The sequence below is a fragment of the Buceros rhinoceros genome, unplaced genomic scaffold (genome assembly GCF_000710305.1).
Source record: "Buceros rhinoceros silvestris isolate BGI_N320 unplaced genomic scaffold, ASM71030v1 scaffold14944, whole genome shotgun sequence".
Taxonomy (NCBI): domain Eukaryota; kingdom Metazoa; phylum Chordata; class Aves; order Bucerotiformes; family Bucerotidae; genus Buceros; species Buceros rhinoceros.
Window position 1 is genome coordinate 7,463 of NW_010407765.1, and position 23,257 is coordinate 30,719.

Consider the following 23,257-nt stretch of genomic DNA (forward strand, 5'->3'; position numbering starts at 1 on the left):
GAGAAAAGTTGAGTCACCTAAGAGTGATGTAACTGCAGAGAACGAAAATTAGCCGTTAGCCCAACTGCAGCCTTACTTGACCATTTGTGTCTCTGCTTACTATGTGAGGGAAGTAAAAAACTGTAGGTCTGGAAGGGACTTCAAGAAATGACGTGGTCTTCTCTCCTCCTCTGAGCCTATTTCTGACAAATGTTGGTCCATGAAACCCTTCCTCTGAGAGGAATCCACAGTCACTCTGCATAGGTAGGTATGCTGCTGCTCTTAGTCCGTGGGGTGGATCTGAGCAGAGTTAACGTTTGCTCCCAGGAGATGGGGAGCAAATCTTTAAAGGGATATTTTGGCATCTTATTCCTTCAGTGCTTTCAAAGGAAGCATGGATGTCTTTCTGAGTGTTCATCTTGGATCAGTTTCAGTTGAATTGCATGAAACTTGCTGGATTGTCACGTTCAGGCCATGTTACCTGGCAAGCCCTTTCTACTCAGGTTCTCAAGTGCTGAGCTTTCTTATTGTGACCTGCCTTTGGTTAAGGGATATAGGTGGTCTCCTTGTTCTTAAGAGTGACCGGAGATTGGTATTGCCTAGTCCCTGGCTGCAACAGAAGCCGCAACTGCCTCTCTCTCTGTCCTTGCTGAGGATGTCTGGAGTTTGGGATGCCTGGTTGGACTGGCTTCAGCACATCTCTGCGCTTTAGGCAGCTTTAGGCTTTTGCACCAAGAGCTGCGCGTGCATGTGGGAAAATTCATTGTGTCACTTATGAATGAGGCTGATGGAATTACTCTGAGTCATTTATAAATGGAGCTATAAGAATTATTCTGAGAGGATGGAAAAGCTCAGGTATTAACAGGAATACAGAACTGACAGCAGCCAAGCAGCAGCCAAAATTAAGCAGTCAGAGGAGCCCGGTCGGCAGTTAAATTCGTCCTCCTCTGAGCAGGGGTTGTGCAGGCTCCAAGGACAGTGACATCAGACCTGCAAACTGCCAAATCTAGCTACACTTGGAGTTTCACTTGGTTGTTGTAAGCTTCTGGAGTGGAGTAAACACACCAGATTCCTAGCTGTCATTTAAAGACTAAGTGAGCTTGTAGTCTTTATGTTTATGAAGGAAAGCTTGAAAATAGGATCCTTCAAAAAATTTCAAAATTAAAGACATGCACCACTCTGCTTCTTTTTCTTCTTTCCTTTTTTTAAAGTGTTTTGGCTTTGTGTTTTTGAACCTGGAATCTCCAATAACTCAAGAAAACTGGTTTTTAGTAAAATTCAAATGCATTTACAAATCCTTGGAATTGGCACAGAGCTTTACCATTAAGGCTTTCCTGTGATGGAATCACACAAGATGCATGTTCAAAGCAGCAGCATTTCCAAGCTGGCTGTGAAGTATCCCATGCTGTGCTGTGCAAAAAAGAGATAGCAGTTGGGGGAAGGGGAGGGACAATCTGCTGAACACCCCCTTTTTCCATAAGGCCTCAAGCAAAGGCTAGCAATCACCTTTTTAATACTTAGCTTTCAAAACCTTGGAGTGACATACCTTGGAGGTACGTGTGTATTGGTGGGGGACGTTTGCTTTGTAGCACGTGGTTAAATGAAGAGCTATGAATGTTTTATGAAGAACAGAGAAAGAACAGTGAAGGGATGTGATTTCCTGTCCATGCAGAATTCCCAGTGAAATGCATGCAGCTGACCAGTGGGGACGTGAGGGATAGCCTTTCCTTACACGGGAGATGGTGACCGTGTCATTGGAAAATGAGTGAAAGAAATAGATGTTTGGTTATGTTGCACATGTTTTTGTTGTCTTTATTGTGGCTGTATTCTGCCCTTCATCTTTGGACTGACTAATGCTTTACTTCACAAGTGCTTTTGATTTCAGTGAGAGTTCGAGGGTAATAAAATGGTCCTTGCGTTAAGAGCAGTGGAGTCTTGCTATTTGCCTCTGTTAAGTGCTTTGCTATGTAAGTGAATATTTGAGAGCGGGTCAGTCAAGAATAAATTTGGGATTTTTTTTTTTATAAGATATGTTGCAGTGAGGAGTGCTGAGGAATGCAAGCTGGGCGCTGCACGTCAAGGGTCTTTGCATAACTCACATTCCAAAAAGCTTTTGCAAATTGTTAAACACAATTTTATGATTGCATTGTTAAACTTTATTGGAGGGTCTGCTTCTAAACTGGATTTAGCAGCAGGACACTCAGAGTGGCATCTTACGAGGAGAATAGATGGTCATTGTTGCAGCCTGGGCTTGGTTGTGGAAGGCAAAGAGATTGTATTTCACTGTTGCACTGTTTTCATTATGGGTACAAGGTACTTTATAGCGATGAAACCTGTCTGGAGCATTTTCATGATGTAGCTCAGTACTGTTTTTTAAGCAGATAAATACAGTTGACTCTTGCCCCTGCATTTAACACGGCATCTCATGTATCACTCTAATTTATCTTGAAGTATTTTCTGTCCTGACATGTCCTGTTACTCAGCAGGAGACTGGGCTTTTATCAATGCAGAGAGGATCCCAGTTAAACCTGTTGGGATATTGCCCATGTGCGTAACTTCTCAGTTAACAAGTTACCCACAGGTGTGTATGTTTTCAGGCTCAAACTTTTGGGTTACCTCTTAAGACACCCGGTTCATTTTTCCTGTTTCTCCTACTTGTGGTCTGGGGGCTGTGTAAAATTATTTTTTTTCTCCCGCTTTGTTCTTAAGTTACTATATATGGCAAAGATACTGACCTCTTTGTTCCCGTACCTGAAAAATTGTCTTGCATTGCATTTGAAAGCTTCAGCATAGAGCCCCAATGATGAGGTTAAAAAACCCACATTTTCTTCACTTAATAAAGTGAAGAGACACTGAAAACATTGGCCTAAAATCTGCAGCTTGCTGCCACAACCCTTGAGTTTGCCGATATGTTTAGCATTTCTCCTTCTCAGAAACAAGCAGCAATTGGTACGTGCTCTTCACGGTTTGGCATGAAATTTTAATCATCTTTGCTACTTGGGTGTTTGCGTACTGTGAGAACGTTACTTGGGTGCAGAACAGACCCTGTCAGAAATAGCTGCCCCAGTGACTACAACACACAGCCTAAAAATTGCCTCCAATTGTGCATTTTGCTGTCTTGCAAGCTTGAAACCTTCCTTAGGTTTCTCATAATTCTGTTACCCTGGTTCTCCCCCTCTCTGAGAGAGTCCTGGCAATCACCTTACATGTCTTGCTTGCTTGCTTGTTTTTCTCTTTCCTTTTTTGCTCTGTGGATACCTGACACGCTTGTGTTTCCTTGTGCCCGGTCCTTCTGGTAGGACTCATGACAACTAGTTTCTGTTGTATTTCGTATTGTTCTGGAGTTTGTAACGTATTTTCTTGGATGAATATTTATAATCATTAAAAAAAAATAATAAAAAAGGTGTCCTAAACATCATTTATTACCTTGCTTAGACTGAAAAGTTATTCTCTGTTGTGGGTAAATTTATTATTTATAGTCTTTACAATAGCTGTCCAATAAGAAATATTTGATTGGCAGCTGGTAATTTGAAGCTGGTGTTTTATCTCCTGTGTCGCAAATCCTGCAAACCCCTCAGGAGAGGGAAACACTACCGTGTGGTGCCAGTCGGATCCCTGCTGCAATAGCAGCGGCACTACCTGGTGTTCATAGTCCACCTTGAACAATGCCTTGCTCCTCTGCAGCCGTCCACAGCTCATCCTCAAGTTTTGACAAAGGGATTTGAGGCCGCTGGTTGCTTCAGGAAGGATCAGGGTGTTGAGAGCAGCACCTCTACGTGGCTCAGAAAAGCTGCAAATGGCCCTGCAAGGAAACATCTACATGCTGACCCTTCTCTGTGCTGCCTCCTTCTTTCTGCCTCCTTTGCTTGGACTACAGCTAACACAGCAAAGCTCAGCAAAAACACTCATGTAGCTTGAACTATACAGTTGTGTGGTGATGGGCAGCAAGGTGCTAAATAACTCCCTCCTGTACCCTCCCAGCACTCTCTCAGTGTCCAAATCCAAATTCAAGGACTCTCTGCACGTTTTCTCTCAGCGAGAAGGTTGCCGCATATGGAAGATGCATATCCTGAAGGGGACGGATGGGCTGGGAATCCAGATAACAGGAGGCAGAGGGTCAAAACGGTCCCCTCACAGCATCATCATCACCCACGTGGAGGAAGGCGGCTCTGTGCACAGGTGAGGCAACTGTGGTACCTTTGTGGGAGTGGGTGTGATGGAGCATCCGTGTCATGTCTGTCCGTTAGCCAGACTCATGAGACAGGTGTGGGAGGCCATTGTGTGAGGGTGAGAATATGGCATTTTTAGCTTAAAAACTTACTGTTGTGATTGGTCACTGAAGCGTCTTCTGGTATGTTTAATCCAAACTATAGACAGATCAAACACATGCTTAGTGATGGAGCATAAACCAAGGAGCCTGATGGCTTGTGGGGACTTTTCCCCAAGTCCCGTTTTTGGAAGATGAGCCTTTCCTACGGGATTGGCAGTGGGTGTATGTGGGTTGCACAGCCCAGGATGTGCACTGCTGGCCTTGGCTGTGCTCCCATACTGGGAGGAGATGGTTCTCACTACTGCTTCCTGACCACCTTCCATGGGCACAGAGAAGATCTGAGGGATCTCAGCCCTGCAAAAAGGGTGAAATGGCTGTGGTTATAAAAATTATTTCCTGGGGATGTCTTTCTGAGCCACTCGCAAGCTTAGCATCAGGCAGATCACATGTTGTCCATGCTTCCATGTCCCACCATGTGTCACCGGAGTCTGGCACCAGGGAAGGATCACCCTGCAGCTGCGTGATCCTGCTCTGTTTCTGCAGGGATGGCAGGCTGACGGCAGGTGACGAGCTCCTCATGATCAACGGGCAGTCGCTGGTTGGGCTCTCCCACCAGGATGCTGTGGCTCTCCTTCGCTCAGCCGCTGGCCTGGTGCAGCTAGTGGTCGCTAGCAAGGTACAGTCCTTTCCTTGGTGGTCTCCTGACTCTACATCCACAAGAGCTTGTGTGAGTGATGTGTGGAAAGGAAGATTTTTGATAGGGAATGGTGTGTGTTTATTTGCTCCTCTAAATTTAATGCACGGCTATGTGCATTATCAGTAGCTGCCATAGGCAAACGAGCAGGTTATAGACCAACTTAATGATTTGCTTGTATTGTCACTGTCGTTCAGTGTGCAAATGAGTCTGTATTTAATCATGCAGTCATTACGTAAGTTTTGGCCAAAACCATTTTCTTAAAATATATGTTAAATAAAGCTGGCTGTTCTCAGCCTCTTCTGCTTCCTGCCTGTATACCCTCTGTAGCTCTCATCTCTTGCCCTGTTCTGTGCACCTGAGGTCTCTTGATGATGATCTCTTGGCTTGAGCTCCTTGTTTTGTCCTTGTTAATAGCTTGAAGTGGAGCTTTTGCAGATAAAGGAGCATGAAATTTCAGGGAAATGAGAGTGGAATTCATTTATCAGTCAGGCTCTTCATTCTGCTTTCATCCCAGGAGGGGTTGAGGGTATATTACACAGTATTTTGTCCTTTGTCCAAGAAAATCATGCCCACCAAGTTTCTTCTTCCCCTCAGAGCACAGCCTGCTGCTTAGATTGATACAGACCTTTGGTGGGTGGCCAGCCAGCTTCCAAAAGTACCTGGGGTCTCAGAGAAGGACCTGCCTGCGGGTGAGGGCCATCAGGGCCTTTGGAGTGGTTGCAGGAACATCTTGAGCCAAAGGAACCACTCATAAACCTGCATTTCCAGGTGGAGCATGAACTGTAAGCAAGCCACTCTCTCAGTGTTTTAAAAATTTTTCGTAGCTTCATCTTCAGGTTACCCCAGCCAACCTGATGCAGGTTTCTGCAGGTTTAATGTCTGCAGCTTCCTGGATTTTACGGCTTCCCGGGATGCTTTATGCTCATGTTTTTCAAGAAGAGGTTCTGTTCCATTGTGTTCAAAGTGAAGAGCTTCTGACTCTTTACATAACCTCTGACATTTCAGTTAGACAATGAAATTCATTGAAGACCTTCTGTGGGCTTGCAGCCTGGTAGAACCCACTAGTGTTTATTCTGGAAACAACACACTTTGACCTGAAGTAGGAATGTTTTGTATTTCCTTTAGACAATGGGACACTACCAAAATACAAGGCAGGAGACTGCATAAATTTCTCTTTAAAATTATTTCCTTCTTCATGTGGTGACTGCATCAAAATAATCATTGTGAATAAGCTTACAACATTAAACTTCATGTTCCTGAATCTGTTTGGCCCTTGCTCTGAGACAGTTTTCATGTCCCTAGGAATAGGACTTGGAAAGGCAAGCAGTGGCGAATTCAGCCTGTGCCATCTTTCAGGCAGTCTCAGAAAAGGTGTGAAGAGCTGAAGAGATCTCTGGCAGCTCCTAGGTGTTATTTGTTGGTATGGGAAAGCAGCCTCGCAGTTTGGCCTGGTGAGAGCTCTTGAACTCAGGATTTGTTCAGAAAGCAATAAAATCAGAGTTTGTCTGGCCACTGCTTTCAGCTGATGCATATGTTTGCCTCTTGGCAAAAAAGTGCTGAAGACTGGAAACGGATCCTGAAGATCAGAACTGAGTTGGTAGAGGATCAGAGGGTTAGTGTTCATTTTCTTCTCCAAAGTAGGGTTGTCTGTGTATTATTCTTATGCATGTAGAAAGATAAATGTGTGAAGGGAACGTCCACAGGCAGGGAGCAGAAGCACAGATTGTGATTTGGGATGCGATGAGATGAGTAAGGAGGTCCAAAAACTCTTGAGTCTGCTCAGAGTGGCATCTAATAAACCCAAAGTGGGGAGAAGCAGGCTGCTGAGAGAGCATTTATTTTAAACTCCTCTTTATGAAATCTGAATGTTCTAGATGTGTATTGGCTGGTGTTTACTACATATGCCTTTTAAAACCAGGTCTGCTTTTTCTAACTGGACCATTAAAGTTTGAGCACATGGAAGTGTGGAAGGAGGGGAGGGGTACCAGGGAACTCTCATTGGCCAGGTGAAATCGAGCAGTTTCACTATGGCTTTGGAGGTTTTCTGCACACAGTGTAACTAATTTTGTTGTCTTTTGGGTAGGAATCTGCTGAAGGGGATTTTCTGAAGTACCCATCTACCAGTTTGCCAGATTTACTTAGCACTTGCTCAGTCCAAGACTCTGTCTCTTGCTCTGACAATAAGGAAAATGAAGAGCCGGGAGAAGAAGATGCGAAAGAAGTGAATGTGTCTCCTGAAAAACTGGTCGCTGTAAGTGGCTTTGGTGTGATGTTTTTACTCTCTCCCTTGATGTCTATTTGCATCTGTGACGTTCTCCTGGATCCGGACAGGTCCAGGGCAATTCTATGCAGCCCTCCTTTGCATGGGACATGGGTGACAGGCTGCCACAGCATCTGCCATCTCTGGTGCTGTGCTGCAGCACGGGAGCAGGAGCTCTCGTGTCCTCCAGGCTATGTGGCAATCGTGGTTTTGTTTTCCCTCTGCCATTGGATTGTTTTCCACCCACTTCCACTGCTTTTGTTGGAACTGATGCAAAGTCTCTCACAGTGCTTACGCAGTAACACGCTCTTCTTACCTCTCCTTTTGTAACTAAAATTCTTTAACAGTTTATGATCCAAATCTTCAAGTTTTTATTTGCTCTGTTGAAGCCAACAGACACTTTTGGGGGGTTGGTAGGAGTTTCTGGCTGTGAACCATAACTGAAATTCTGCTGAATAAATGCTGCTGGTTGATAATCTCACTTGCATTCCCTTCAGGGCTGCATTAAGCAGAGATTAAGTGGAGTATTGTTATTTATTTGTAATGTAGCAGCTCTCTGAAACTTCATCAGTGTTCTGGGCCTCTGTTGTATTGTACAGACAAAGAATAAAATGATGTTTGCTACTCTAAAAAGCTTGCAGGCTGGTTTTCCAGTGAGGGAAAGCAGGTGGATGCACTTGAAGCTTTTATCCTTTTAATTTTCTCTTGTCTTTTTTCCCCTCTTTTTTGTGTCAATTATAATAAATCTCTTAAACCTTTGAACGGCTCAGATGTGATAACTGATTTGGTGATTCATTTTGATTTTGTATTCTTACACTTTCCCTTTTCTGAGCAGAAGACCACTCAGAACTGGTGTTCACTTCATACCTGCCTGTTATCTCTAACTTTGTATCTATGCTTATAACAGTCCTCGCCCTCACACATCTCTTTACTGGGACAAGTTGTGTTATTTCTGCACTGTCTTCTCTTCTGTGTGCCAGGGTGCCTTTTTGGGCGGGGGAAGGGAAAAACAAATTAATGAGGGATGCTTAGCATGCTGATGGTGGTGTAGTGTTTGTGTGCTAACTAGAGTGGGCCCCTGAGCATTCTTTTGGATATCAAAATACTTTGAATTCTTCTATATATCGTGTTTTCAATTCTGGTAATTTTTCATAAGACTGTGGCTCAGCAATGCTTAAACATAAAAATTAATTTTGCCAAAACTTAAATATGCATGGCTTCAGGATGCAGCTCCCTGGCATTCCAGCGACTCTTTCAGCATGCGCCTGGAGATTTGTCACTTGCTTTGCTCCTGACTTTCCAGCAAGACTCTGCCTGGTTTTCAGCAACGGCTTCTTTTATGGAGTGTTTCCCTTCCATATTAACATATGCTAGAGGAAGCGCGAGGTAGCTGAGGTGAAGACCCAGCCACACGAGCCTGCCCAGGGCCCTTCAGCATGGACTTGAGTTTGGAGCCTGCCACAGTGTCCGTCCTGGTGCAGCTGCAGCTGATGGGGGTAGCCTGAGTCCAGTTTGATTTGCCTGCCTGTCTCATACCTGATGGCAATAGCTCTGTGCTTCGTAATGCATTGCTGGAGGGTAGAGGGTAAATCACAGAAATCTAAGTACAATGAACACATTAGCAGAATAGCAGCAAGATTTTTTTTTTTAATCTTTTCTCTGCTTCTGTTAATTTCTTTTGTTGGAGGGGATGTAATTCAGAGGAATGTAATAAATTACTGGTGACTCTCAGGACCCCTTCTTTTTTTGCTTGGCCTGCACATGAAATCCTTCCTCTTCTAATCCAAAGCACAGCATTCCCCTTGTAATTGCTGTCTCAGCCTAGTGAGTGCAGACGGGGCTCTCTGTAGCCCCGGGGTGAACAGTCTGTACGGTATAGACCCTTCAGCTCTACCCACAGCCTAAGCCATCCTGCTCAGATCAAGGCAGCATACTGGGGTTGCTGAGCCAGTCTGTGGAAATCCTGCACACCACCGGACAGGACACAGGAAGGTAAATGTATGGAAAAGATAAACTTCACACATGGGTTTTTTCAACCTGGCAAGATGGGAGGGATTTTTCATAGCAAAGTTTAGAAGCTGATTTCAAGGTCAATATGAACATGAAGCATCACATAATTTTATTTTTAAAATATATATATGTATGTATGTATATATGTATAGATTATTGCAAAACTGCTTTGGAAATTACTGTTCTTTGCTGCTCCTACTCTCTTGATGATACTCGGGTGTCCTCTCTTTCTCTCATATATGTTACATTATATTTATACTGTAGATAAGGGATGACAGTGTGACTGATGATTAAAGCAGGAACTAAGCTGGACCATTTTTAATCAGTGCAAATGTAACTGAGATTGTGGTCACAGTTTAAACGTCAGACCTCTTAGATTTGAAACCAATTCTCAACCCAGCTCTGGCCAGGAGTTGCGTTTCTCACCACCAGTTTCTCACCTCTAACAGGAGATTAGTGACTTTTCTTGTTTGCTTTGCAGGGCTTTGTAGAGACTTGAAGTGATGCTGTCAAGTGGTTAGGTAACAGCACGCAGCTCAGGGTCATTTAACATCAGCTGAGGCTTCACTGTCCCTTTTCTGACCAGCACCGAGAAGAACATATGAAGAAGATACTACAAAATTTGCAGGAGCTCTGAAGTCTTCTGAAAGAAGACTTTATGAAAGTCTTCTTTCATAAACTTTGCTGTAAATATAGTTCAGTGCTGAGTATTCAGAACCCTAATTTATAGACCTGGTGGACTTGCTGTTAGTGCCTTAGCACCTGATTGCTTAAAGGCTGAACCAGGCAGAAAAAATAATCACTTGGAACAAAGATAAGTATTCAAATCTTCATCCTTGTAGGTATTTAGAATGCAGCAGGCCCTGAGGAACCTGATCTAAATTGTCTCTGCTTTGAGATGGGGGCTGCACCAGGGACTCCCAAAGGTCCCTTCCAACCTGACTTACTCTGCAATTCTGTGAAAAATTAAAAAAAAAACCCCAAACAAACAAAAACAAACAACAAACCTTCCTCTTTTCTAGCGTCTGGAGGTCACAGCGGAGTAGTTCAGTGACACTTGAAAACAGTAATTTAAGAAAAATATCACTTATAAGACTTACTTGAAAGTCCAGCTGTGTTTCATTAATAAAAATTTCATAATATGATTTAATTGGAACTCTTTTTTACACGTTCTTCTCATGTAAAGCCCTGTTTAACATGAAATATCCCTTAGAGTTCTAACTTTAATAAAACTCATGCTGCCAGGCAGAAAAAGGATTACATTAATATCCTTAAAGTGCATTTCTTTCAGAGCTAGTTTGGCCAAAATGTTCCTTAACTTCAGGTGTGAAATACGGGGTCACGGAGTTGTGTTGTGCTGTATTGTCATGAGGCACTTTGGGGATTTTGAACTCCTCTCCCTCCCCAAATCCGTATTTTGCCTTGTGTGGTTGACATTCCTATTTTAAAATGTCATTATTTATGCCCAAGTGAAATAGGATGACATGATAGTATTTGCCTTTGATGATTTATTTTTAATTCTAATTCACTTTCCCCAGTATTTCTGTTGCTTGAAATTGAATCTGTCACTGTATTGCTGGCTGGCAGAGCAACCTGGGAAATGAACTCTATGGAGAAAGCAGGGCTGTCAAGAATTTGCAAAGTGTCTGATGAATTTGGGGCATTTTGGGTCCCCAGACAGAGGCATGTTCCATTCTTGGTTGCTTCAAAAGCTTTTTGCCTTTGTTTCTGGTAGTGTTATTTTGTTCAGTATGTAATGATCTGAGTGCTTTATTTTTGAAGTGTTCAACTTCAGCGACCAGCTTCATGTTAATGACTTGAAATTCCGGAAAGTTACTAAATACAAGAAGAGGGTGTCTGCCTTGGGAGCTTTGGATCTGTAGTTGCTGGGAGGCAGGCAGGGAAGACTAGGGGCTGTTCATCTGTACTTTACTTAATCTTGTGCTCTCCCCTGGGTATCTGCTGCTCATGATGCTGGTGGCAGGACCCTGAGATCAATCTACTCCATGCAGAATAGAATCTGTTGTTTGGGAAAGGAGGTCATCATTATCCCTGCCTGGGTGGGGAGAGCTGGGAAGGGAGGCATTTTGCCTCCCACTGCCCAAGCTCACCGTGCTGGTGACCCTCTGCTGTGGGGTGTCAAGCCCTTTTTTCTCATGTTTAATCATTTTGTATTGACCTGAAGTGCTGGATGTGTACCTTCACATGAGCTGTGGACACGTTGCATGTGGAGATGGACATGACCCAGCAAGGTCTTGATCCTCCTACAAGTAGTAAAAACAGGGTGTCTCAGGTTAAAGATTTCTTGCATGGGTCAAGTTTCCTTATCCCTGCTAAAACCCACTTGTATTTTTTTCAAGACATACAGCTGAAAGTGGATGAATAAACCTGTTTTGTGAATATGAAGAAATGCATTTGTTTTGTCCCCTCCCCCTTTTTTTTATTCTTTATCTGAGCCGTAGTTCTGCTTAGTTATTTTCTGTCATGAGCCTTTCTGTCTTACCAGGGAACCCATACGTAATTACCTGTAGCCACGCAAGCATAATAAGGAAAAGGATAACAATGCTGTAAGTTTAAAAACACTCTTGGGGTCAAAAGTTCTTCTGGAAACACTGGAAGAGAATTTCAGAGAAAGCCTTAGCATTGAGAGGAACAGGAAGCATAACTCAACAATTAAATGTGTGCAGAGCACGGGAAGGGACCCTCATTACTTGTAGGACTTGAGCATTCTTTCCCATTAGGGCACTGCAGTCTTGAAAACAGTTGCTGAAACACAACTCACTCCTCAAACTCCTGCACTCCTAGATGGCTAGAAAAAAGCAAGAAAGAGCTTTTGCTGGCAGAAATCTGCTTCACAATGAAATGCTTTGCTTGGCGGAGGGGGAGAAGATGAAGAGCCTGGCGTGAGGCTCCGTTGAGACCAGCCCTTGTCCTGCAGAAGGGTTTAATAACTCCTCCCTCTTCGTGGTGAGGGCTAGCAACATTTGCAGATCCTTTCTTGTGCCAGATTGCCCTTGGAAGGAGCAGGCAAGGGCAGGGTCCAGCCACACCTGAGCATGGGCTGAAGCTGCTGCTTGGCTGTAAGTGCTGCATTTGCTGAAATAATGGCAGCACTGAGATAAAGTCTTTCTGAGATTAAGTCTTGACCAGCATATCCATGGGTCTGTGCCTGTGCAGTACCCTTCACTCATGCTGTAGCTGAGCTGACACACTGGGTCCTACAGTGGCCCCAAATGCAAGTTTTTAGAGTAAATGTAATTAGGAATTTGGGCAGGGGGAAATGACAAAATATTTGGGCATGGATCTTATTTGCCCACTGTGGCTGTTCTTGTGTTGCTTCCAGAAGCTGTATCACATTAAAATAAGCAATTGCAATTCGTCTTACTGTGGGGGGGTTCTTTGGTGATCGGCTGATGGTGATGTGGTGATGGTGGTGTGGCACTGACAAGGGCTTGGGGAAGGTGTGGGCACACATCACATGAGTTCAGGAAGGAGGAGGAGTGGTGAAAGGCCCCCAGGGAGGCAGCGTCATTGAATTACCGGTTTTCACACGTTCTAAAATTCACCTGTCAAGGAGATACTAACATGAATATGATCTCCAGGTCAGAAAGGAGTTCTTCAGCAACAGTCTCATCCTTCCGTGTGCCTGGCTCCCAGCCCTTCTGGGCCGCTTTATACTGCCTGCATGTTAAAAGGCAAGCCCAGAGAAAACTGTTTCACCCAAAGGCCAATACTCTGATGGATTCCCTGTAGATGTGATATAGCCTGCAAACTGAAATATCTCCAGTTGCTTGCGCTAGTGGAAAATAACCTTTTTTGACTTACCCTAAATATCTGTGCAGACAATGTCCAGAGTTAAAATTTTTGCTCTTCCTGTGTGATATGTTTGAAAGCCAAGTCAGCAGAGTAATAGAAACGTGAGTTTATCTGCACTACAGGTTCTGCATGGTCTTTGTTTTTGTGAATGAAGGTTTTTCCTATAAAGCAACAGATAGAATACAGCCTGTCTCTCCTTTGGCTGTTTGGATAACTGCCCGGTTTTGAAGGAGATGAACTGCCTTTAACAAGCTAAAAATAACCCCCTCATGGCACTGGAACAAGAAAGATACTGTCACAGCCATGCGGTTCACATACATTAACAGAGGGATGATAAAGGCTCTAGGATTTGAGAGTTAGTGAGAATGTCGTATCATCACATCTGCAGTGTGTTATCTGCTAATTCTTGAGTGTGTTCACGGTCCAGTCTTGGTTGGGCTCAGTTAAAACTCAGTCGAGATGTGCTGTGCTTGAATAAATGTGGTCTATATAATGTATGAGGCTTCAGATCCTTGATTCAGGTATGCAAGACACTTAGTTCTTACATATTCCATATCCTCTTGAATACTTAGCATGATATAAAATGTGGTTTTGGAGCTGAAATTCAAAGCTCTCCACCAGCTGTGTCATGGGAACTCTCTCTGCAGCTGTGAATTGACGTCGGTATTAGGAAGGTCTTGCTTTGTTCTCAGGAGAGTTATTTATTTTGAGGACTGTTTATTGCTTTCTTTGTCCCTCATCCTGAGTTAAAAGGTTGTCATTTAAAAAAAAAAAAGGCAGAAGCAAGTTATTGTTTGTCATGATGCATAGGCTCCAGATTTCTGCTCAGCCGTCAACAGAGCATTTATTAAAGAAAGTAACGGAGGAGCTGGACCAGCTTTCATGCAGCTTGAGTTCCATATTTGTCTCCTCTGTTTACCAGAACCAGTCTTCTGGGACCTCTCTGCAGCACACAGAGACATCTCGTGGGCAATAACTAAACTGCATGCAGACGTGTCATGTTTGATGTTTGAGGAGAGAAGAGGATAAAGCAGAAAACAGCAGTGATCTGTTTGTGCACCATTTGAGAAATGTGTGCTTTTGATTTCCTTTAGCTTAGAAGCTGTTTCTAGTGAAAATCACAATATATCGCAGAAGAAGGGTATCCTGGTCCCAAAAGGTTTGAGAACTCTTTAGCTGGGAGCATCTTACTGTTTCCAAGGCATGTGTTGTCTGTGGTATCAATTTCTTGAAGAAGTTAGCTGCGTTAGCCATTTTCTGCATTTGTTCCTATTTAAAAAGATATTTTTAAAGTTTTGTCTCTTCAAAACGTTATTATTAAGTTTTAGCAACTGTTAAGAAACCTGAAAATGGAAGTTACTCTGCTTATCTGCAGCCTTGACCATAAATACAACATTGTATCAGTGGGCCAGCACAGCTGGGATCCTGCTGCACTGAGAACCTTGATGGCATCCTCTGGGCCATGGTCAGCACATTGGGGCTCCTGGTATCAAACACAATGAACAAGGTTTTGGCACGTCTTGTCAAAATAAGTAGAGCATTCTGGAAGATGAGAGCAACTGAGCTTTGCCGTGGTGTGTTTCCAGTTGGTTTGCTGAGGGTGCATGGGCAGGTACTGCGGCTGGCTTTGTGCTGTTGAGTGCCGAGTTATGTTGCACGTGCAGGTGTGTGTGTGACTACTCTGTAGACTTGGTTAAGAGCAGTAAAAATAACCATTGGAGTTTTGTACCTCCTGAAGCTGACAGTAATGCCCTTCCTAGCAACTGCATTACAGTAAAGGCTTAGGGTGGCTTTTGAATGCAGGCATTTGGTAGAGTGGCAGACCAGACATTCTTAGAGACTACTTGAAAGGCTTTTGCGTTGTTTATTTGGCATTTCCACCTATTCAGAAAATAGGGCAACTCCAGTTCTTGACTGTGTATCAGATTTCCTGATCTCCTGCTACACATGAACTGGGAGTCTTCCAACACTTTCTTTATGATTAGGTAATGAGGTCCTCAGGTTCCCATCCCCTTTGCCCGGGCAGGAGGAAGCACAGGCTTCAGCCGGTGGTGCAGGCACGGGTAATTCCCAGACGAGCTGCTGGGGAAGGCAGCCGGTGCTTTGTTTCACCAGCAGTGCTAAATATAGTCCAAATCTGAGCCCTCTGGGAGCCTCACTGGTGGAGCCTGCCCTGGCCAACATGCAGAGCTGCTGTCTGCACTGGTAGCTTTGTGCTGGGAAAGAAACTGGTGCACCAGGTTTTTCTAAGGTGCCGGTTAAGGCACTGAATTAACGCTGATATGGAGGTGACATTCCTCCTCTTGTCTCCCATCCTTGGCTCCATTCAGATCTCTGCGTTTGTGGCATGTCAGAGGGGAGCAGCAACGAGATAGCTTTTGAAGGAGGAGAGTCCTGTAGTTTGCACCAAAACAAATTAAATCTGGGTTTAATTTGGACTTGTTATGAGCCCCATGTTTCAGCCGAGGGAGCTCTGTGGGAGTTGGGAGGTGCTGTTGTTTGGAAAGATGGCCCTGGCTGCTGCAGCCCCTGGTGTGGTGTGTCTTTGCTCGTCCGGCTCTTTTCAGCATCAGGGCAGCTTTGTGCATGCCCTAAAACAGAGCAGTAAGTGATGGAAAACTCAGTGCTGGCCCAGATTAAAAAAATCCATGTCCTCTGCATTGTTTGAGGTGTTAATTCTGGTAAATTACAGAGCAGCAATTTGTAATTTGTCTGGGAGATGGATTCAATTAAGTTGGAAAAGAGCTAATTTGAAAGTGAAGGTATTTTACTTTCTGTGCGAGATAAAGGGGCCTGTGGAGTTCCTTGCCTTCCAGATACATTTAAGGCTTAAAGCGTGCTGTGCCCCATAAAACAATAAATAATTGCACAAATAACTGGGACGACTAGAATTATAATAGATCTTGGAAGAAAATCTCCAAAACTTTTGGAGAGGTTAAAGGTCAGCTAGTCTGGACGGTCTAGGAAGAAAGGCTTTGTGCAGGGACCAGGTGAAGCCAGGTTTTCATCAGGCATTTTGCACCTTTCTCTGAAGGGTCTGTCACTGGCTGCTTCTTGGGGACTCATTGGGTTCATCCTGCCTGCTGCCCTACGGACAGCAACGCTGGGGTGTTTAATGAGTAAATATGCTTAGGGTAGCGGTGCTTAGGGAAAAACTGTGCTGGCTGTGTCAGAACTGGAAGGTGAGGAATTATCCCCTGGAGCTTGTGCAGGGGCACAGCCGTGCCCTTTCACATTGCTGCTTTAAAGTAGGGCAGTGGGCTTGTGGGTAGACTTGCTTTGCCAGCACAGGCAGGGCTGAATTTGGTGTGCCACAGACAGCTCGGTGTAATTCTTCCTGTTTCACTTCCTAACAATCAGGCTGAACTTGTCTGTATGCTGCTAGTGCTCCTCAGCAGAGAAAGCCATCAGGCTGTGCTGTGGGGAGTCAGATGGGTGCACTGGTGGGAAGTGCAGCAGCTTAGGAGCTTCACAACGGCAGCAGTAAAGCCGTTTGCTTATTAAATTGTGTCATCCCCTGTGTGCCGCCTTGTTTTCATAGATTGGCGACGATTGCCAAGCTGTTTGCAGTTAAACAATGCAGACTCTAATAATCCTGCTCCTCATCTTGCCTAATTAAGGGCCTGGTCACGCTGGAGCTTTGCCCGAGTGAGGACTTTGGGGGCAGTTGTTCGTTCTGGTGCGGTGCCAGGACCGCGTGTCCGTGATACCGCTGTTTCCTTTGAAATCAATTGAGATGTCACCATCACTTGATCCCTGAGCTACTTAATGAGCTGGCAAAATGGGCTCTATTTTTAGATCTCCCTTCAAACTGCTGTGCGTGTTAAAGCTCCCCTTGTCCATAACGCTGGGATGGCGTTGGGCAGGATTTATTGTTTTAGTTTAATAAGAGGCATACAGAACTGAAATAATAAGCTCCGTTTCCTTGAAAGTGAGGAAAATTAAAATGGCTTGGCTAAATCCAGGCAGCCGCCTCGAGACAGTAAAGCGATACATTCACGTGTGGCCAAAAGGATAAGGTGGAGCTGGATTTTTCTTCTTGTCTAGGTTACAAGAGAGCCAAAGTTTACAGACATACGGCTTTGGGGAGTTCTCGCAAGCTTTGTGGATTGTATTTCTAAGTGTTTTCTGAATAGGATAAAACTCTTGGTGGTTTTTTAGACAAGCTCAACAATGTAAAGAGTATCTACTTCATTGCAAATGCTGAAGTGTCTTCCCCTACATGTTTATAATTAGTGTCAGTAAAGTGTTTTTACTAAAATGAGAAATAAATGCAGACATAGGTAATTTATATGTTTTTAACTTCTTACTGTAGTCTGAAACCAAGTTGGGTAAAATGTAATTTCAGGAAGCCGCCAAGAATGCCTTGAGGCTTCCCCCAGCTTTGCCGTTTGCACACAATGCCCTTCTGCGGATCATACATGGGGTTTAGGGTTTGCTGTCTTAGGCTTACAGCTTCCAGGACTGCACCGCGATGAGGTGAAGGAGGAGGGTGCATGAACAGCAACTGCCTCCTGCTTTTCCTCTCACCCCACTGGATAGAAATGTATGTAATTGCAGAATACCTTTGTACTTTTCTTCTGTTGCAGAGTTAAATAAATAAAAGCAAAAAAAGCTGCAGGTCCCATGTGGTAGAAATACAGGATGTACCAAATGGGTCACCCTTGAGCACATGGCAGTGATGGTTTCAGCATCTCTCTGTACACTACTTCAAACTTAACTCAATTTTCCCCCCATGCTTCGAGGTGAAGGAAGCAGTCCAGTTCTGGACTGGGAGTTGTGTGGTCTCGTCAGGTGAAACTGTCCATGTCTGTGCATGTGACAGAAATGAAACGGCTCTACAGCTCTGGACCCAAGCTGGGTTGTGATCAGCTCCAGAAAAGTCAAGTTGGACCTGTCTCTGTTCTGATAGTTAAACAACATGCTGACAAAACTGGCTGCTTTGGTGAGACACCCCTCTTGTTTTAATTCATCCCTGTGCTGCAAATATTTCTCTGCCACAGAGTTAACATTGCCCCTCAGACCTGGTTGTTTTGCACGCCTCTAAAACCACCAGCTATGTGATTTTTGTGTGTTTGCGCAGGTGATTTCTACCTTTCCACAAGGGAGGCATTCTTACTCAGTAAAGAGTATTTTCACTTGTATGGTAAATTTGAATTCACGTCTCACTTCCAAACACTTCTGCTGTATCTGGGTACTGCTATCTCTTGTAGGGAGAGTTTGTGATACTTTGGCTGTGGCCTAATCACAGATGGTTTGGGTCTCTCGGATGGTTTTTGGATCTGATTTCTTTTATCTTCTCTGGAATGAATCCCTCATTAGGATGGCCAAACAATGCTACAGTGACACTGTTTTTATCAGACTGATGTAGTTGTTTTCTTTTTCAGATTAATCTGATTACATGGAGCTGTGAGCTGCAAAGCATTTGATACTAGAAGTGCAATGCCTTGAAAAATCGATATGAACTAGCTGTGATGTTGAAACTATGTGTAAACTATGTGTAGTTCATGTTGAAGGGGGAAGAATAAAAAGTAGTTTCCCTTCCAGCTTCCTGTTATCTGCCAGTTTTATGTTTCCCTGAAGTTTTTACCTTTTGAACTGAAATCTTGAAGCCTAGACTCTGTGCAAAAGATACACTTTAGATTTCTTGGTTTGGGAATAAGAGGGACTAGGGGATGGGGGGCAGATTCTGGGTAAGATTCTGCCATTTTTAGGCTTGAATAGTGGAGGTAGAATTTCTTTAGCAGTAGGAGTGTTTGGTCATTTGGATGAGATTTTTTTTTTTAAACTCACCACCAGCAGTACATTAAGTAGTACATTAGAAGTGGTTGTATTGGAAATTTCATCATCCTTGCCGTGAGCTGTGCAGGGGGCGTGTGGTGGGTTATGGGGTGAAAATGTGAAAAATTCAGCGTGGGCATGGGGAGCCTGTCAAGAATCGCTGTGCAACAGCATGTCTAGAAGATGTGACTGCTGTTACTCTGTGAAGGAAGCAGCGAGTAGAGAAGGAGGTCACGAGGGTCTTCCACAGTGCATGGCTTTGGAGGGAGTCTTTGTGGGCTCTGCACACGGGCAGCTCTGCTCGTCCCTGGCCGTATGGGAGCAGGATGCGGGAGGCATGTGGCTGTGCTGCTGTAACATCGCCACTTTGTACCATCACTGCATTTAAGCAAACACGGTGGGTAAATAGACTTCTCCTGTTTCAGTGCATTTATGCAATGTGGTGGAGTCACAATTCCGCATGTAAATTTGAGTATTTCCAGGCTTTAAAGTGCTTAGCTGTGTAGTCTTCATAACTGCCTGTTAAATTAGCTTTTCATCCATTATGCATCGGCTTTCATCTCTGGACACTAACAGTAAAATAACACCTTTTTAAAATGGTTTTCTCTATAAAGATGTGATGCCTCTGGAAGCTTGCTGATCTGAACAAACTGAAATAAAAGCTGCACTAAAATTCTGTTAAAATGCCTGCGGAAGCACCTGAATGAGGTGCCGTGGTGCTGGACTCTGTCTGGAAGCAGTAGTATGGGACTGTACAGGGCTATGCTGGCCATACTGAGCTGTACCTGTATCCATTGGTAAGGTTTGCAATAATGTCCAAAGACATGGCTCAAAATTACTTACAAAACCATGTGCTGGCTTGATAAAATCACATTTTGGGGGAAAAAAGATGACGTGCAGTGGAAGTTTCTGCCCTTCAGTAAAAATGAGAGGAATTCCATCAACATCTCTGGTTTACAAGTAAATAATTTTTTTTTTCTTTTTTTTTTTTAGGTGATGGAAACTGAGAAGTCACAAGATGCAGCTTGTGCAGATATGTCCAAAGGAAACAACCAGAGTCCAGCTCTGGGAAGTGGCATACTGAAATACAGAAGTCGATCCCAAGGTAAAAGATAAAAGACAGCAATAGTAGACCTTTTATGTTGTATATTTATTTTAGCTCTCTCAAAGTGAGGTAGGATTTCTTTCCTTTGAGATCATATTAGTTTAATTTGGAAGGAAAATTACAGCTGTAAGATGTTTGAATTCAGCCTCTTGAGTTGAACTATTGTATGGGCAGAGAGATGAAGGAAAATTTTTTTGCTTTTTTTTTTTGGTTCTTTCTCCCCCCCGCCTCGCGCTCGCGCTCTCTCTCTCTCTCTCTCTCTCTCTCTCTCTGTGTAACATTTACATTCCCTATATATTTCAGTGTGCTCTGATACTGAGGTGGGGGCCATATTTCAACATGCCATTACCAAAATACCATACCCATTATGGCAAGTGCTTCTCAAATATTCTGCTGCTTTGTCCCCAGGTCTTAAACAGTAATCTGTGTGCAGAGCTTGATCACATTCTCATCTCTAAGTTTAGAGAAAAGTAAAGAAGTTAAAGAGATTTTCTTAATCTCTTAATTGCCATTTACTGAGAAATTTTTAGCATCCTCCAGGGAGCCTCTCTGCCTGCAGCACTGGCTGTTGAGTGCTGGTGGCTCATTGGGGATCCAGCCCCATTCTGGTGATTGCTGATGCCCCTGGGCTGTGGGAGAGTCTGGACCATCCCCCAGCCTGGTTCCAAGCCTGGGCTGCAGTGTGGAAAGGGAAGGTACATTCACATAGACAGAAAATACAGAAATACACCTGTTCTTCTAGAAGAGAGGGAGAGGTGACAGGAGAGGATTGGTCATAGGTGTTAGGAGGTTTGGGGAGTGAAAGAAGTCCAATATGTTAGGTCTTGCCAAGATAGCTGTCCTGGCTGCGTGCAGCAGCAGCAGAGCACTGTGTACCTGGGGAAGGGATACTTTAAAACCAGAGGTAATTTCACACCCCAAGGTAGGGAGCGGATTTAAATTGCGCTCTGAGCAGTGAATAAAAATTCTCCATGTGGATGCAGCAACAGAATTACTTTAATGCTGAGTGACAGCAAGTGGCTGCCCCAGCTCTGTCCTTCATCCTTCCCTGGTGCTGGGCGCGATGCTCGCACAATCTCTGGGTGAGAAGGAGGTGGCAGAAAAGGGGGTTTGCTCTTTTCTGGGCAAATTCGCAGTGAGTCTACCTCAGCTCATGGCTTGTGAGCTCCGTCCCCAGAGTAAGGACAGGGCACTGAGGATGAAGGGAGAGCAGAGCTGCACCTTTCTGTGACAGCTCCAGCGTAATGTTGGTTTAAAGTAATCTTAAAACCATGTCCTGAAACCGTGTCTGTGTCTTGGGTTTTCATCTGTAAAATAGGGGTTAATGGCCCTTCCCTGCATAGTGGGGAAATGGCAAGGATAAATGTGCGGGAACTGCTGTGACTGGGGGTCCTGTGGGGTCCTTGGAGAAAATGAGAATTGGAGGAGCCCTGGTGCGAGGAGCGGTGTGCTCTGCAGCTAATTACAGGATGTCCTTCAAGACAAATAATTCTGTTCCTTGTGTGAACTCTACACTCTTCTCTTTAAGACAACTAGGATCATTGCCAGAAGGAAAGAAAATAGCATTTTTTGGCACATTTTTCCTTTTTTCATTCCAGAAAAATTTCCCTCAAAGTGACATGACACCTCTAGAAATGAATACTGCTACAGTGTCAGGTCTTTTAATTTTAAATAAATGAAGCTTGAGAGCTTAGTGCACTGGCAAGTACCATTGGGTGAGAACAGCTGAATTTCTTTTCTGTCCCCGAGCTACTGACTCAATTATTTTCTGCTTTTCTTTACTACCAGGAGTGACAGCGCTGAGGAGTTCAGCATTACTGAAAGATTGTAGAAAACCTGTGACAGCAGGAAAAGTTCTTAGTTGAGATTGATCAAAACTAGCTTCTAACTGCCCGTTTGGGAACTGCGTAGCATTGTTTTAAGGCACTGTTTAAGTTGGGATTTGCAGGAGGTGATCATTGCATGCTGGCAGGAGGATAAAGCAGCTCTGAGACGTTTGCAGGATATGTTCCTGTGGTTTTCTTTAGGTGCCGGATCCCGCCTGGAGTCTGTGGGAGAAGACGATGAGCTGACAGTGGAAAATGGTGAATCAAGTTACGAAATAGCGGTGAAATATTCCCGTGGTGGAAGAAAGCACTCTCTGCCGCAGCAGCTGGAGTCAGCGGGAGCCAGGCAGGTAGGTGGAAAGGCAGCACTGGCTCTCAGCATCTCCCTGTGCTCGATCCTTTGCAATCTGTCTGGAGCTCATAGAGGCGAGGGTAGTGAAACAAGGCCATGAGGAACATCGGTGAAACCAGACCTGAACACCAAACTGGGGTGGCTTGGCCACGTATGGAGAACTTCTTTACTCTGAGGATGCTGAAGGGGGTAGTTCTTATTGTGTCCAGAAGGTCCTAAGGTAGATCTTATGAGTTGCAATTCTAGAAATCTAAGGACATAAAAAAAAATCCTGCTTCTCTTTATATTAATAATTTGATGATGTAGTCTTTTTTCCCCTTTTTTTATTTTAGCAGATAATGACTTCAGTATATCATGAGGCTACCTCTAATCTTTTTAATTTAAAATGTGACCGATGCATTACAAAATGATCCTACTGTGCAAAATGCGGGAAAATTAGTGTGGCAAGATTCACTTTGACTGTAATGAGCTAGGATTTCATGCCTTGAACATTTTTCTGAATATAGCTGTAAGATACCCCCTCCCTCTTCTCTGACATGTGCAATTTTCCTGGCCTGAGCCAAGCAATCAGAGAAACTTCCCTTGTTTGCTCATGTTTGTTAGGACTACCATATCGTGAAGAAATCCACGCGTTCCTTCAGTGCCGCCCAAGTGGAATCTCCATGGAGACTGACCCAGCCGTCCATCATTTCAAACATCGTCCTGATGAAAGGGCAAGGCAAGGTGAGGATTTGCGCATGTGGCTGGTTTCTCACCAGAGAGAAGCTGGCATTTAGGAAGTATATCCCATACCCAAGACTTCCAGCAGCTCTGGAAGGTAGCCAGTAATAATAATAACAACAATAATGATAAACAAATCCCATTGTCAAATGTAAATGCTGAAATTACAGCTGCAAAATACAGCGGAAGCAATGTTCATGTCATGCACTTGACGTGGGGTGGCCTTCATTCTGATTCGGAGCATCTGGTCATTACTGAGATATCAAATATTAATAATGGATCTCTAAATATGCATGTTTATGCACAGGTGGTGCAGCTACAGAAGACTACCTGTTTGCATGCATATTTCCAGACAAGTGTGTTTTATCTCTGCGGAATCTGGTTACATTTTTTAAAAATGACTGCAAATTAAGCATTAAACCCAAAGACAGGTTCCTGCTG

The 23,257-nt window shown here is 44.0% G+C and overlaps 1 protein-coding gene across 1 annotated transcript in view; it reads left to right on the forward strand.

The window, feature by feature from the left end:
• Positions 1-3,916: 3,916 nt before the first annotated feature.
• PDZD2 (PDZ domain containing 2) overlaps positions 3,917-23,257 on the forward strand; it is a gene marked incomplete at its 3' end in the record, with an annotated part of 40,982 nt that continues 21,641 nt past the window's right edge. Inside the window, exons 1-6 of the mRNA XM_010134618.1 lie at positions 3,917-4,158; positions 4,793-4,925; positions 7,030-7,197; positions 19,807-19,918; positions 21,946-22,094; positions 22,700-22,819. Coding sequence (XP_010132920.1) covers positions 3,917-4,158; positions 4,793-4,925; positions 7,030-7,197; positions 19,807-19,918; positions 21,946-22,094; positions 22,700-22,819 — 924 coding nt within the window. The remainder of the gene's footprint in view (positions 4,159-4,792; positions 4,926-7,029; positions 7,198-19,806; positions 19,919-21,945; positions 22,095-22,699; positions 22,820-23,257) is intronic.